This window comes from Pavona decussata, unplaced genomic scaffold (assembly GCF_977016875.1).
Source record: "Pavona decussata unplaced genomic scaffold, jaPavDecu1.1 SCAFFOLD_156, whole genome shotgun sequence".
NCBI lineage: Eukaryota > Metazoa > Cnidaria > Anthozoa > Scleractinia > Agariciidae > Pavona > Pavona decussata.
In genome coordinates, this window is record NW_028145568.1 from 5,815,125 (window position 1) to 5,831,744 (window position 16,620).

The 16,620-nt window shown below is 39.8% G+C and overlaps 1 protein-coding gene across 8 annotated transcripts in view; it reads left to right on the forward strand.

Annotated features, from left to right (window-relative positions):
• LOC146465524 (NLR family CARD domain-containing protein 4-like) overlaps nucleotides 1-16,620 on the forward strand; it is a 45,950-nt gene that overhangs the window by 17,414 nt on the left and 11,916 nt on the right. For 4 of the 8 annotated variants that reach the window (XR_014868233.1, XM_085128376.1, XM_085128375.1 and 1 more), the window contains 5 exons: nucleotides 2,970-3,084; nucleotides 4,456-5,152; nucleotides 6,084-6,269; nucleotides 7,512-7,598; nucleotides 9,605-12,633. Coding sequence is in view for 7 of the 8 variants with exons in the window: in XM_085128376.1 (XP_084984502.1) it covers nucleotides 4,471-5,152; nucleotides 6,084-6,269; nucleotides 7,512-7,598; nucleotides 9,605-12,633 (3,984 nt within the window). In the remaining variant the exon portion in view is untranslated. Of the gene's footprint in view, nucleotides 1-2,969; nucleotides 3,085-3,477; nucleotides 3,560-4,455; nucleotides 5,153-6,083; nucleotides 6,270-7,511; nucleotides 7,599-9,604; nucleotides 12,634-16,620 lie in introns of all 8 variants that reach the window. The other 4 variants (XM_085128381.1, XM_085128379.1, XM_085128380.1 and 1 more) reach the window with 2 other exon arrangements.

Genomic DNA, 16,620 nt, shown 5'->3' on the forward strand with positions numbered 1-16,620 from the left:
TGGTAAATCCACTATCTCAGCGAAAACAGAATCGCGGCGGGCAACTTGTTTACTTCAAGTTGCAGTATTTTAGAAGATTTTCTCGAACTTTACACCGCTCGAACAAAGCGTAGATAAAATTGCCCAAGACAAATTTTACTTATGTTTTAGAATATCAACTCATTTGCTTACAGCTGGAATTACAGACAGAATGAGCTTGTCCCGCATAGCTAAAATACTTCCTCGCGTTTCCAGGATAAATTTGTATTTCGCGTAGCGTGAAATACAAAGTCATTTTAAATATTCAGAAAACTTCCTTTTCAATCTGTAGTTAGAACTAAAATCTTCCTGCGAAGTATTTACTTGAGGCCTCCTCAATCTATTTATGATTACAGAGTTTGAATAAAAATTTCTTTGTTCGTACGCGAAACAAGCTTTCAGACCAGCCAATTTTGCTTCCAGCTTAATTTCATGTCTTTGAGACCGCCGACAGCCAGAACAACTTTTTCTTAAATTTTTAAAAATTCCGGCAAGATTTCAAAAAACGAATGACGCCATGTTTGTTGAGATGATCTACCAACAAACCAAAGCACAATGAAAACTATATTTTGAGCGTGACCGAGAATTTTGATTTTGCTTGATGTTAATAGACATTCGCTCTTGAAGCAGCTAGCTTAAAGTAGTCCTTTGCTCCCGTTTCAACTGAATTAACGTATCTCCCTGCTAAAGTTAAGCCTAGTCGTTTCCAAAGCAAAGCAAACTTGAAATCGAAAGGACACTCAAGAGAGTTCTTTTCCGCCTCGGCCATATTTTCATCTTTGATAAACGGTTATCCGGCCAATGGTAATGCGTCATTGCCTCCCGTTCGCTGACGAACGGCGTTCGGTAAAATGTCTGGGCTCATGCCCAATGCCCTCGCGCGCTTGCCCCGCTTGGCTTGAAGGAAACGGAAACGACTGCTGTGCAGGCTAGGCTCTTGCATGTGGTTCACGCTCATCCATGAGAGATGGAGAACAACTTGAGACTACAGGTAGTCCATGATTCATTCAATTTCGCTGCCGACGGAAGAGCACGGTGGGTCCAACAGGACTGTCTTCTTGCTTTAAGGGACAATGCAATATGTTCTAAGTTTAACTTTGAGTTTTGCGTGGTATCAAAGGAAAGCAATCGAGAGAGATCATTATTTTGCATCATTCATGGCATGAGCGTATATGTCATTTGGAAGCGATGATCAGTTGCCTGAAATAGCTCAATTCCGCAATCTTGCTCATGACCATTGATAAGTTCTTTATTGTGAAGTATTCACATAGTTCAAATGGATAACCGAACTTGAGATGATATTCAGGAAACTCCCTGATGTGAAATACAGTTGAACCTCTCCTTACAGACACGTCTGTAATACGGACACCTCTCAAAATTTATACAGTACGTACAGTTCACTTGGTCCCGGGAAAATGCCCATACATTGTTTGTAAAAATAACCTCTATAATACGGACCCTCTATAATACGGACAACAGACACGGAATCTCAGCCCCAGAGAGAAAATTCATACAAACTTAACCTCTTTATTACGGACACTCCAGTGATGACAGTCTTATTCAACACGATTTCCTGTTTGTCATTACATTACAGACTTCTTTAACGTAAAATAAATCAATAACAAAGAACTTTCATTAGATACTCTACTAGTGTTCGCTACACTTGTTACTGTTATATTATGTTACTGTTCGGAAACTGTATTATAGTTTCCCATATGTTTTTGGAATTGTACAGCTTGTATTGTAATGATTTGTACTGTCCATTAAACAATTTCAATGCACCTCGAAGACTTGTTTGGGCCAGTTTTGACTTAAAGAACACTCAATACCATCAATGGAGAAGTGAACTTTCATTAGATACTCTACTAGTGTTCGCTACACTTGTTACTGTTATATTATGTTACTGTTCGGAAACTGTATTATAGTTTCCCATATGTTTTTGGAATTGTACAGCTTGTATTGTAATGATTTGTACTGTCCATTAAACAATTTCAATGCACCTCGAAGACTTGTTTGGGCCAGTTTTGACTTAAAGAACACTCAATACCATCAATGGAGAAGTGACGTAATATTCATGACCTCTATAAAACGGACACCTCTCTAATTCGGACACTTTGCTCTGTCCCTTCGGTGTCCGCATTAGAGAGGTTCGACTGTAGCACTACAAGAAAAGGATTATCTGATTAATAAATTGTGGCACAAAAAGTATTTAACAGAAATATCATACAACCTTAAAGACGCTACACCTACTTACATTATAAAAGGTTATAATAATGGCAGGGAAATAAAATAATAACAATAGAATTGATAACAAAAGTAACTAAATGGAAAAGTAAAAGTAGACATGGGCGCCGCTATGAAGCAATCAAACTGGTGATATACTTGTTCCATTTGCGGTTAAAACTGGATTCATGTTTGGTGGATTTGTTGTTCTTAAATTCTGTTTGATAAATATAATAAACTTTAGAGATAAATAGCCTCAGCGACAGGTGAATAAGTTTGCCTCTGCAATTGTAAATATTTTGCGTGGCAATGATTAGTGTATCGTTAAGTAAGAGAAAATTCCCCTTTCTGTCCCAAATTCCAAAAAGCTTCTCCACCTCAGATCAGTATCTTGTATATTCGTGTTTAGCAGTATGTATCAACCATTATTGTCTGTATAAGGACGGATTTCACTTCAAATTCTAAGTAATCTTTTACAGGTACTAATACTCCACAACTTTACATGTGATTTGAGCCATGTGCAAAAAATATCGATCCTTTCCACAGACTCTTCCAAACATTTGCGGCGTCTTTAGTGCTAATTAAGTTCCTTGTAAAAATATGATATCTGCCTTCTCTTTGTTTAGCCAAATTAGCAGAGCTTTTCTTTTTTTGAGAGTGCGAATGCCTCGAACATTTAGAGAGACATGCTGGCGTGTCGTATCTAATGCTTGATTTTGCTGAAATAGGTTCCATAGCATGATGGAGCGAAACAAGCTATAAGGGCCGCTGAGGAAACAGTGTCCGCATTGGGAAAATTTAGTGTCCTATTTCAACAGTTTAAACTGATGCAAATTTAGCACAGTAAGTATAGAGAATATTGGTAATAAGGAAAGATCTCATACAAGTTTTAAAACTGAACAACAATAGTTTAACTGGCATGATTTCATTGTTTTCTCCGGCAAACATCAAGCACTGTTTTTACCTCAGGGCGCGTTCAATTGAAATGTGACTGAAACTATTTTGCGAAAAGGGGGATGATTTTTCAGTTCAATATTCTCGTTTATCTATCGTAAGTACAGTACACTTCTTATTCGTTTTTCCTCTACCTAATGCAGCAAACACCATTTGCGTATTTGAAGGACTGTGCATATTACGACTCTCATCTCAATCGCTCTGTTATGTTTACATTTTAATATCTGTAGCATGCAAGTTTTCTAACTTCCTCCTTCTTTATCTGAAAATTCTGCAACAAAGGAAACAGTATCGCTTGCTCACAGTGGGACTAGTTTTGCATGACAGGAACCCATTTGTATGCTAAAAAGGAAGCCATTTCGAGGTAATAATAATGTGCAGCGAGTGAGCCGTGTTTACATGACAGAATATTTATTTATTTTTTCTTCCACTGTTGGTTGATAATTAATAACAATAAAATAGTAACAGCAATTTGAAATTTATATAGCACCTATATGCAAACACCCTAAACGTGCTTTTCAAACATTATCCAAAAAACAACAGCAACTACAATAGTATGAGCCACTTGATTCTTGCTCGAGAAACCCTGAATCTTTCTACGACTTCACAGTCAGCCGTGTCGGCCAAAATGAGTCGTCTTTGATAAGACTGAGGTCTCCTAACTCAACAAAAAGGTCCGCCTCCGGCTGCCATTTTGTTTGGTATTCCAACAGTTAATTTGCCATTTCCCAGTAACTTTACCGGAGGTCACAACCTCTCGTAAATTACCGGGCAAGTTCCTGGGTAAATTATCGGGATTGTAAATAACGGGAGCCTCAAGAAACACCCCAAAAGTTTACGGGGACTTACCGGGTGACTTATCGGGCCCGGTAAGTTACTGAGACTTTCGAGAAACGGGCCCCAGGACCGCAGGCGGTTGCACAGCCAGCGATATTCTCATGCGGTTTAGGCAGCCACCTTTGCACATGCTCGGAATTTTACTCTACTCAGCATTTTTGGTGGCATTCTTGGTTTATCATGTTTTGTAGGGCTTTTATTCCATCCCTTCCCTCCCAGAAGTGTTAGTTTGTTATCGTTTGAGGCTGGGATTTGAGTTAGGGTTGGGTTGCAGGTAGGGCAGGCTTATAGGGTGTTCTACCTACATGTATCTAGCTTTCGGTTGCTGGTACCAGCCCCCTGGCTTGTTCTTTTTCGACATAGGTGTTAATTAATATCCATCTGCAACAGTGACTGACATGCATTCCTTTGTTCTCTTTTAAGTATCCATTCACAAACATGTCAAGTCCTGCAAAGAACACTGTTATCAGTTCAAGTGGTGCACCGCCTCAGCTGAGTGCTGATGTGCCATCACTGCAAGATGTGCAAAGAACAACAAAACCTTCTAAAGATGCTCATCTACCTGTTGATGTTCTGTTGGTGACAGGGAAGGACTGCGAGTTCCTAGCCTGTTATGGGGAGCTGAAGAATCCTTACAGATGCTGGTTTGATGGTCTTGGATATGTTTATTTTGAGGATGTGGATGAAACAGGAAATCAAGAGGAGAAAGTAAAAGTGGCATTGATGAAATGTTGTAAAGGTTCTGGTGGTCCTGGTGGCTCGTTAATTTCTATTAAGGATGCTGTCCCTGTGTTAAGACCTAAGGCTGTTATTTCTGTAGGAATATGCAGCGGTCTTAAGCCTGACGAATCCAACTTGGGAGATGTTGTTGTTTCTGCAAAGTTGAGAGAACAATCAACGGGTATGGGAAGCTATGTGAGCAAACGTTTTCTACGTCTCATCAAGCATGCAGCTGATGGCTGGATTCCACCTTTGATGAACCCAGAATCTCAACCAGAAATCAGCGTACAATGTGACGGTGAGTTTTTAAGTGGCCCAGAGCAGGTCAGAGCTGAGTGGCGACGTGAACAACTAACTGCAGCTCACCCTCAAGCAGCAGCTATTGAATTGGAAGGGGAAGGTGAGTTGGTATCCTAACGTGTTATATCTTCCTCATAAGTGCCTGAGACAGCCATGAATGTATCACAAACTGAATTATTGTGTTAAAAAAAACCCTGATATGCAGTTTCTTGACTTTGAATGTCAATAACTTTGATGTCTGTATAGCTGTCTGTTGTGGCAAGTTTCCAGTTAAGTATAAACAACTAGAATCAAAAGCCACTCCAATTTGGGCTTCCTATGAAAATTGTTATTACAACTGGGAATGCAGAGTCACCATTCTTTCTAATATTCATTTCTAAAAAAAAAAAAGGCACCATTATTTGGTTTTCTAGGTGTCTTTGTACACATAAAGTGCCCCAAACTTTACAGGATACAGATGTTCAGTGTGTTGTCCTAAAATTCCACATGCTACATGTACTGTATCTGAGCTTTTTTGATGGATTCAATCATGCTTAGATTATTTATGATGGCTTTGACAGCCAGGATTGGCTGTCACACTGTTAATATTTCAGTAGTCAGAGAAAATTGAAATGGGTGAGACTGTTGGCCAGACTTTTCTTTTATCAGGCTCCTGCCTCTGGAAATTTCCCGCTAGGTTTATGTTGAACCAACCTGTGTAGGCAATTAGTGTCTTGGCCATAGCTCTTGGGATCATCAGCAAATTCAAGCTTATACATGTAAACAACTCGAAAATATGAAATTTGCAAGGTGACACCCCACTCACTGCCTTAATGTAACTTGAAGAGTGCTGGCTTGATAATGGTTAGAAGAATTAACTAATAATTATAACTATATCCATATATGGCTATTAGCTCTTAGACATTACATGTATAAATTATACATAAATGATAATGATGAGGATGTGAGTCTGCTTTGCACTGTTTTGCCACTGTCATTGTTGTCTAAAAACATTTGATATCATACCTTAAGTACTCTCTTTTATATTGCAGGCATTTTTACAGCAGCATTTGTTGATCAGATTGAATGGCTTATTGTTAAAGGAATAGCTGATTATGCAGACAGTGCTGAGTTAACTGCAGAGGGTTGGAGACCTTTTGCTAGTGTGATGGCTGCTTCTGTAGTTTCACACATTCTAAGTGATCCTACTGTTTTCTCTTTGTGGCCTCATTATGGAGGTAAGGATATGTCGCTTAAAGGTTGTGATGCATGAAGGGACAAATCCTGAGGACTTGTTGTCAGGACGAGTTCTAGGGACTTGTTCCATCACGTGTTCTATCTATTTTTGTTAAAAAATGAAGTTGAAGGGACACCAATCCACATGTAAACACTACAGTACTACAAGAAATTTGTGTCAGGGACTTAGTCTGGAACTTTGTCTCCTTGTGTTTTCTGACCTCAATTAAGTAATTTCAAGTGAGTTCACAAGCACACGGCCTGTATTGTCAGCTCAAGTCTCTTGGCTATATTGAATACATTTTTATAAATCACTTCATTTACCTGCTAACGTATTTAGCACTGCATTGCTTATAATTAAGAGACACTGTAAAAGAACTTCTAAAGTTTAACCTTAAAAATCCCAGCTGTTTGGAGGCTGATCAGTTGCTTTAGCCTGACCAAGGAGTTGATTCCAGGACTACTGAACCAAAGTGATCAGCAGAGAGGATTAGAAATCGGCACCTCTACTCACCCAGCCACAGAGCCTTTATTGTAACCTTACCAGAGGGGGCTGGGGCAAGGAGATAGCATAACTTTATAAGAGTTGAGAATGATGTATTATTCTAGAGAGTGACACCGGTATACTCGGAAAAAAGAAATCCAAGCGCTCCCACGAGCCTAGTTCCGATTACTAGTTCGGATGCTCTACCACTGAGCTACAGGAGTCTTGTGGGAGCTAAGGCCCGTAAACTAGGTTCATGGGAGCACTCGGGTTTCTTTTTTCTAAGTATGCCTGTCTCACTTTCTAGAACTAGAAATACGTGACTCGCAAAACATTCACCAATATACCATCACATTTATTTCAGGTAGAGGCGTTCAGTGAATTTAAAACCAAACTTAAGTGCCATCTTAAGCAGTAACGCCTGCAGTACATGTTGCATTTGCAACTTAATTATTTGAATGTCTAGTTTTTTGTTTTTTTTTTTTTTTTGTCTCAATGTTTTGTCCTGTGCTGTTTCAGGGCTCCAATTAAACTAGCTCTGCTAAATTGGATGCCCCTGGATAAATATTGAATTAATTAAATAAATAAATAATAAAAGTTGTTTTAAAGTTTCCAATCACCAGTGTCACGTGGTATTGTCAAGTTTTAATGTCAAGCAAATGTGCAGAAATTACAAAAGCACTCATGTCATATGGTTGCTATGTTAATCTCTCAGACTGCTTTGATGTTAATAGATTTCTTTCTTTTTTTTTTATCTCAGATTCATCAGACAGTAGTTTAACCAAGAAATCAAAGAGAGAGTCATCATTTCCTAGCAGCCAGGATCCCAAGCGCATCAGACTTGGAGGTACTTCTCTTATCTGACCTTAAGCTTTTCAGTTTTTGAAACAGATTACTTTAGAGAACGTAACAATTTATTGTAAAACCTATAAATTTAATATTCACAAGTGGCACAATTTATTCACGCTGTCCACAAAAACCGTGAAAATGGTTCAATTCTCAGTATCTACTCAATATTCAGGAGTTAAAATTGATCCCCAAGAGTGGCTAGTGGTACATTATGCCATAACTTGCTGAATATTCGGCAGATTTTCATTAATTATTTTTTGCCCTTCCATATATATATGTGGGCAGGTGGGAAGGACTGTCTTTATTCATTTTGCAAGGTAAAATTTGATGGTAAATCATGTGTATCTCAGTCCCAGATCATTCTATCACGTTCATTTTGACATTCTGTTACCTTTTTGGTAAACACCTGTCTGTTTCTAAATTTTCGTGCAAGAAGTATAAGAAACACTTAGCGGATTTTTTTTAAGTTAGAAAAAGAAGTTATCTAAAGAAGAGGGAACCCGAGAAGCGATGCGATACCGGTGCAGTGCTCTACCAATCCCGTTCATACAAACTGCGATGATCTTTCTTCTATTTGATCTTTCATCCGCAGTTCAAAATATATGTTTACATTCGTTTATACCAGAAAAGAGTTTGCAAGTTTGTATGGACGTCAGCCTCTTCTCCTTCTTTACCAAAAAAAATCTGTCGATTCGGTATCATCGTAGGAGGCAAATTATCTGGATTCATTGGAAGAACTGTTTACACTACAAAACATTGCGGATTAAACAGTAATCGGACACAAAGTATTCACTCTAGATTTTAGATTCAAAATCTCCGGAGACGCGACCAAACCGGGACGTTTTTATTTCGGATAAACCCATCTGTGTGCAAACGGAAAACGAATCTGCTACCAAAATGTTCCAGATCCGTCTTGAATACTATTCGTAACGTAGTCTCAGCGGGAACCTTACCACTAGACCACAGTCTTTAAGTTTTTGTCTAGGCATCCTAACCCTCAATATAAAGTCATCAAATTTCAGTCACGTTAATTTTCAAGACTCCAACTTGCCATTTTCAGAAAGAAAACACACCTAATCGAAAGGATAACTTCTAAAAAGTACTCCACAGTTTGAACATTGGAAGTTCTAGGGTTCACGTAGATGTTACGCCTCAAGTTCAAATTGTGATGTGGCAAACGGAATGTGTTATGGTAACGGTTTTGCTTTGGTTTATTTTGTATTTTGAGGCAATTTCCAAATATGAGCCCCCAAGGGCTTATATTCGGAGGAACTATTTGACGGAGGATTTTTTGCGCTTTGAGTTTGGGGGGTTTATATTTACAAGGGGTTTATACATGGAGAGGTTTATTTTCGGAATTTTACAGTATAAAATCTCTATACCACATAACATAAAACAAGACGCCTGGAGCGTTTACGCGGGATGTTTTAGTTAATGACAACGTTAACTTTGCGTGGCGTAGATTTCTTCGGTCCACAAGCATGCAAAGTACTTGCAAGGAAGTTCTATTCCACCGAACTGCACCCACACTCGACTCAGACGAAATCTTTCTTTGCCTCCCAACCTGATCTTGTCATTGAAAGTTGTTGAGAGTATAACGGTGTGAAGAAATAAACACTTGAAAAGTAGCTGAAAAGTTCCTTTACTTCGTTATACCTTGGCGAAAGCGTATAACAATAAGCTTTCCCAATTCGTTTTAAGAAACAGATTTCCCTCCAAGTATAAGCCCAGCCGATTTTGTAACGCAAATTTCCCTCCGTATGTAGGGCCCTCAAAAAGGGTAGTTGAAAAATATAAGCCCCGGGGCTTATTTTCAGAATTAAATTTTACGATTTATTAATTAGAGAACAAGTTGCGTTCCCCTCCATCATTAAAAAATAAACCTTTTATTTTATTACCAATGCCCAGTCCACTTCCCTCCTCCCTTCCACCCCTCCCCCAAAGAAAAGTACCCCATGCGTGTGTAACAAGTTAAGGTAGAGATGTACTTCTCTTCGCTAACAGATTCTACAGCTGCATTCTTGGAGTGGAGTCAAAATCAGCTGTGCTCATTATACAACAGTACCCTCAGTCAGGTGATGATTACTCCTTGGAACCCAGACGACACCATGGATATTGACGAACTGTATGTAGAGTTATCATTTCTGAGAGATGACAGAAAACTTACTCGAACAAAAAAGGAGAAGCTCGAAGATTACACCGAGATATTTGAGGGACGCGGACATCATCTCATCCCTAAACGAATTCTTGTGTACGGAAAACCTGGCATAGGAAAGTCCACCCTTGCAAAGAAACTTGCTGTAGACTGGTCAAGGGGCGAGAAACAAATCCTAAAGAAATTCGATGTTTCACTTTTAATTAAGCTGCGAGACGTATGCGATACTCAAGACATCACCTCCATGTTACAAAAAGCTGAACTGTTGTCTGCTGATGACCCGACGGTATTTAATAAATTGTATGAATACATTCTTCAGAACCAACAGAAAGTCCTGCTTGTATTGGATGGCTATGATGAGTACAGCAGTGAAAAATCGTCAGTTGTTTACCAAATTTGGAAAGGCAGCCAACTGAGAGATTGTACTGTTCTAGTGACAACTCGGCTGACAAGAGAGGAAGAGCTACGAGCACCAAGTCAAGCTCAAGTTGAGATCAATGGGTTTAACAGTAAAGAGCAAATTGAAAAATTTGCACTCAAGTTCCTACATCACAAAGAAGACATAGACGAGTTTACTGATTTCTTGAGTGAACGCGACCTGTGGCATATGGCGAAAATACCACTGCTCCTGTTGATGTTGTGTCTTACCTGGAAGGAGAAAGATCATCGAGGACTCTTCGCATCTCGGGCGGGCCTGTACGAAAGTTTTTTTCAGACGCTGTTTGATCACTTGGCAGCCAAAAATCCTGATACAGCGTTTGCCAGCGTAGATAAATACAAAGAAGACCTCTCAAAATTAGGAAAACTAGCATTTGATGCTCTTTTGGATGACTGCTTTTACTTCAAACTCAGCAAACTGCCTGAGGATGTTCTCACCGTCATTGAGAAATTTATGTCTGTCGGTTTCTTTCAAATTTCCAAGCTTTCAAGCTCAGCTCGCCCTGAACAAGGCGTTTTCTTCCTGCATAAGACTATTCAGGAATATCTCTCTGCCTGGTTCATCGTTCAGGAATTGACGAGTAAGAAAGAAGGAGAACTTACCTGCTTGTCGCAAGTCAATTCTTTTGAAAAAGTCAAGAATATGGTTGAAGTTCTGAAATTTGTGTGTGAGTTGTCATCAGAAGCTGCCAGTGCTGTCCTAAGTCACTTGCGTAAAATAGGAGAGAAGGAAGGTCTGATTGAGTGCAGCTTCACTGAAACACCGTCTGTTGAAGACCTGTCTAAAGATCAAAGAAAGTTTCGTACGATCAGTTTAGATTGTCTACTGTGTTGTCCGGCCTCAGACAGACAAGATATCTTCCCACAATTTCTTCAGTGTGTGAACAGAGTTTTAGTGATAGATGACGACCACCCGCCTCTTTTTGCCAGAGAACGCGCGTTGGAATTTTCTGATTTACCCGAGCCAAGTTATTTACTTTTCAACATTCGCTTCGAGCGAATAGTAGATAACAACGTGTTGTCCTTAATGCGCGATTTGGAAACTGTCCTTGTGACCTACTATGGTGATACCATGCGGGCTGAAGTACTAGTAGAAAAGTGCAATGATCTGCACTTAGGCCATTTTCTTCTCAAAAAAGGAGGCGGGCAAATGATCCTCTACTTAACTCGCTTTGTGAAAAATTATTGTGATGAACATCTGCGGTGTATTGAACTACTCCATACGCTCACATCAGCACCAGAGTCTCCTCCTCAGAAGCCTGTTGATCACGCGCAAAATCGGAGGAATAGCAATGAGACTGAGAGCACGTCCGGCCGGACACAGAACCATTCTCTGTCATTTGTCAGAGAGATAAGCCTTAGGCATCCAACAAGTGAGGACCTCACGGTTGCAAATAACGCATTGCCTTTTGTAAATGGACCACGAGTCATAAGCATTTCTACTAACCAGAAATCCTGCGATGTTGAGCCGATAGAAAATTTGGTCTCCCACACTCTTTTCACTAACAATCTTCATAAATTAGAACTTAGCTCTCCTAATTTAACAGCCAAGTCCGCTACTGACATTTTCAAGCTACTGCACCAGGCCCATAATTTGCATGAACTCGACTTGTCACATAATAATTTGCACGGTACTGTCGGTAATTTGGCTGAGAATCTTCACCATTTACCACAACTTACCCAACTCAGTTTGTCAGATGTCCAAATGGGAGATACAGAGTGTCGGCTAGTTGCTGAGACCCTTAAAGTTGTCCGAAAGTTACAATTGCTGAATTTATCATCCAACCCGCTGGGCCAGGGGATTTGTGAGCTTTCCAAACACCTGTTCAACGTGCCTCATCTGACTGAGCTAGACCTGAGTGAAACACAGATGAGTGAAAAGGAAGTCAGAGCTGTTGCCCGTAATGTACAAAGTATTTCAAAGTTGAAGAGTCTTAATTTATCATTCAACCCGCTGGGTCAGGGGATCACTGAACTTGCCAAACACCTGCCCAGCGTGCCTCATCTGACTGAGCTGTACCTGGAGGATACACAGATGGGTGAAAAGGAAGTCACAGCTATTGCCCGTAGATTACAAAGTATTTCAAAGTTGAAGAGTCTATATTTATCATCAAACCCGCTGGGTCAAGGGATCACTGAGATTGCCAAACACCTGCCGAGCTTGCTTCATCTGACTAAGCTGAACCTGAGCAATACACAGATGGGTGAAAAGGAAGTCACAGCTGTTGTCCATGTACTAAAGGATCTGCCAGATCTGGAGTGGCTTTTCCTATCCCTCAATCCACTGCGCCGAGGAGTAAGTGAACTGACCCAGCATCTCAGTAGTATTCCTCAGCTGAGGCACCTGGAGCTGGAGGGTGTTAAGATGACAAAGAAAGAAGCCAGAGAGCTTTATGCAGCAGTGGAGGGAACGTGGATCATCTTGCAGACAGATTACCGTGTAAGTTTTTCATTTTATTTACTCTGTATATTTTACCTTTTGATACTTGAAAAACTCCCCGTTAGCTTGTCTCAAGAAATTAATACCGCACAGGAGAAACGTTAGTTGAATTGCTAGAAGGACTTTAACTTGTATACAGTATAGCCCCGGTAACTCGAACTCTGAAGAGAGACGAAAAACTGTTCAAGTTAGCGGGGGTTCGAGTTAATGGGGTAGATCGAAAATTCGACTTTTCATGTAAATAATTTATAGTTTATTAATAATCAGCACTTCAGTATACAACCCAGGGCAAATTAAACTTACTCTCATCAGAAACTGTAAGTCCCATGTAAGCCGAGGCTTTCGGGTAAAAAAAAACTTTGTCAACATCTAAAAAAAAGAATTGGAACGCCTTGATATGTGAACATTGTGAACTTGTGCTCAGCTACTGAAGAGGGTCTTAGCTTAAACAGTTTACAGGTTACACTGTATTTTCATGCAGTAGGCGTTCCAAGGTCCAATGGATTCATGTTTTCATTCATTGTAGCACTGTTTTTTTGTTTTCTATGTGACAGGGTAACAGGCAGTGCATGCGGTTTGACTAGAAATGACTGTCAAATGCGTGTGCTGTTGCACTGATTAAAATGAAATTGCTTTAGAAGTGTCAATTCCAGTGTTTTTTACCGATAAATTGAAAGGAGGAGCTAATGGGATGACATCAGTGGTGGGTTGCAAGAACCAGAATTCGAGTTATCGGGGTAAATTTCGATCAAGGGAAACAAAATTTAGTTCGGGTTAGCAAGGAATTCGAGTTATCCGAGTAAAACTGACTGAAAAGAGGGGTCAAATCCAAGGGAAACGGGACTTAGTTCGGGTTAGCGGGGAGTTCGAGTTATCCAAGTTCGAGTTACCGGGGTTCTACTGTATTAGTTTACGAAATATTTTGAAAACTATCTCAGGAAATTTCAAGTAAAGGATACACTACAGGGAATTTTCTTAAAAATTAATTTCGTTTGAGATTCCCAGCTAGCAGAGGTCTCTGACGGCGGGAAGGGAAAGAGACCCCTGCCGGACCCCAACGAATTTTTTTTTCGTGCTAGTGCTTCCTGGCAACGATTGACATTTTAGCCACATGTAACACGAGCGCCGCAAACCGGTTTACTCGCGAAACAGCAGCCGCAGTAGGGCGATGTGTGAAATTACTGATAGCTGTATGTGGAAATGCCATGGACTCCTCAACAACATCGCAAATTCAAAGAACATAATTCTCCACGAACACCAGTAAAACCAGCAGCTGTAGGCAAAGATGGAAACTGCCTTTTGTGCGGAGTAAATTTCAAGTTAAGCGGCCAGAACACCTGGCGATCGTTAAATACAGGAGATTGAAAAGCTTAAGTTTGCACTTTGTTGGAGAGCACTCCTGACTTTTAAAAGGAATCCTCACGGCTCTGTAAGGAATGCTTTCATAAAGTAGAAGACACAAAAACCTTTTTTTTTTTTTTTTTTTTTTTGCAGTTTTATATATACAAAAACAGGACAGGTAATTCCGTGGTCTTTGTTAAATTCGGCGTGATGCTCCAACGTGCGATAAGCATGTGGTCTTCAGTGAAATAAGACCGAAGATATTATAAATTTGGTCGGACAGTTGACTAATTATTTTGATAGTACCTTTCGACATCTGACTGCAGTTGTAGTCAGTTTCGTCTGTTGCCATCTGTTTAAAATTCTGATGCAGCTTTTAAGATTCATTAGTGGTTATTAGATTCCCGAAATTAATTTAGGAGTTGAAGTTTAGAAAAAAGATCCTGATCAGTTGCCGAGAAGAGGATAAAAATCAACTTCAAATCACTGTTGATTCTTGGATGGAAATTATTCCCGTTATAAACAACAAATGACAAGAACCAAAAATCTCTGAGAACATGTATTTACAAAATTAACATTTAACAGCTCTTCTCGCAAGTTCACAAATAATTAGACGCCGTTCCTCTTTGTTTACCCCGAGTTATGTCTCTGCTCGTCCTCTATCTCAAAGCCCGTGCGAAACTGGTTTTCGAACCTAAAGTATAAACAGCATTCAGCTTCCTGAATGAATTAATCGTTAGGATAAGTTGTTGTTTTTCCGCTCGTAAAAGCTAACAGTTAAAAAGGAGGCTTTTGCCTAAACGCTAACAGAATTCGACGCACAATCGCTTTCACTGTGCACAGCTGCCGATCGTTGAAAATCAACATGGTTCGCAACGGCATGTCCAGTCATTTATGGTATGATACAACAAACAAAATGCTGATTTGTTGTAACAGAGGGCATTTTTTCTTAAATTTTCTTTCACCGAGGGCAAAAAGACTCACTCTTGATTGATCGAGCGGCGAAAATACTCGCTCCTCGTTGGCTGAGCACGCCAGTTCTACATTTTGTTGGTTTTTGCATTTTTTGTCCAAAAACAACGAGTTTGTGGTTCTTTGGGGTTCGGCCCTTTGTGCTGGGTTGTTTGTACCAAAAATACATGGAAATCAAGTGCTGCAGCTAGAAAGGAAATTCCTAAAGGTTGAGGTTTCGTGTCTCTTACAAGAAACAGCTAAAAAGTATTTGTGTCATAGCAAAAAAACTTGGATCAGATTGATATTTGTTTGGCTTGGAAACTGAAATCGGTCATGGCGACCAAGTGCTTTCACCTCGCTACTTCTTCTTACAAGGAATGGTAACCGAGCATAACACTGTCCTTTTGATGGAGTAATTAATTAATATGGGAGCATAGCTACTTGAGGGACTGGTTAGAAAACCTTGCCATGAAAACAATGGTGCTCCAATTTATGTTGGAAGGGCCGTGACCCTGCACAATCCTTTTGTTTTAACGTTCACACCACAGTTGAATATCTTCACAAAAACGTTTCCATTGGTCAGTTACTTCAACACATTCCAAATTCTATTGTTGTTTGTGCAGGGTCAAGACCAAAAAGGCAAACAAAAACATACAACAACGAAGTTTGTCAGGTTTCATAACCATTGCCTTTAATTAACTATGATTGGAGGAAGAAGCAAGTCAAATTTAGTCGAAGAAATTACTCCGTAAGTTCCTTCTTTTGATCTATCGTTTGCTATTTTTATCGATTTATTTTCGTGTGATTACCAAACAGTCAAGGAAGCTTCGTGATGCCTAACATTAAGTTTTATCGTTGTTAGTTTGCTGCTGAATTAAACTTGTATTCTACTCATTAGACAACTTTATAAGGTGTTTGTGTAAGTTTGCATGTACAATTTATTGGCGCCGCAGGTAGCAAAGCTAATCTAGGCGGGCCAGGAGTGACAACAAGAAAGAATGGCTTTAACTGCTAAGTAAGAAGGCAGACTGAGCTATAACATCAAAGATACAAGATCATGTAACAGTGAAAATTCACTGCGATGATCACTTCTCACTTTCATGTACATCCACAGTTCATATATGAATCATTTCATAGCACAAATGAAATGAGACGACGGCGACCGCAACAAGAACGTCAGAAAACAATAGTTTTAATAAGGAAAACACTGGCTCTGCACTTGCGTTATAAACTTTGATACATTTCTTTGTCGCCCTCTGCAAACTGACAAGGTTTTGCTTATTCCAAACAAATTAAACGTTATCTACTGTCAGAGCAACAACTAAATTAGCCGTATTTGTAACTACACGGCGTTATGCTGTTCCTTTGTCAGCTTCTGTACTGATAACCTTACGAATAACTCATCTGAACCATTTTTACTTGGGCGGAGAGCCCAAGTTATAAAATAGGATTTCTTCGTACCCGTCAAATGGCAAAGAGGGCTCTTCTGCGCGTGCGCTACATGTTGGCCGTATAGTGCATGTATTCATCATAAGTCGCCTTTACGGGACGAAAAACAAGGACGTAAAATCAACACAACGAATAACGTATTCTTAAAAGAAAACAGCTAGTATGTGTGTTGTCTGCTAACTCCTTCCATGGAACGAAACTAAGGGGCAACTTTCCTTTGAGGACGGAAATTTTCCAAAAGTT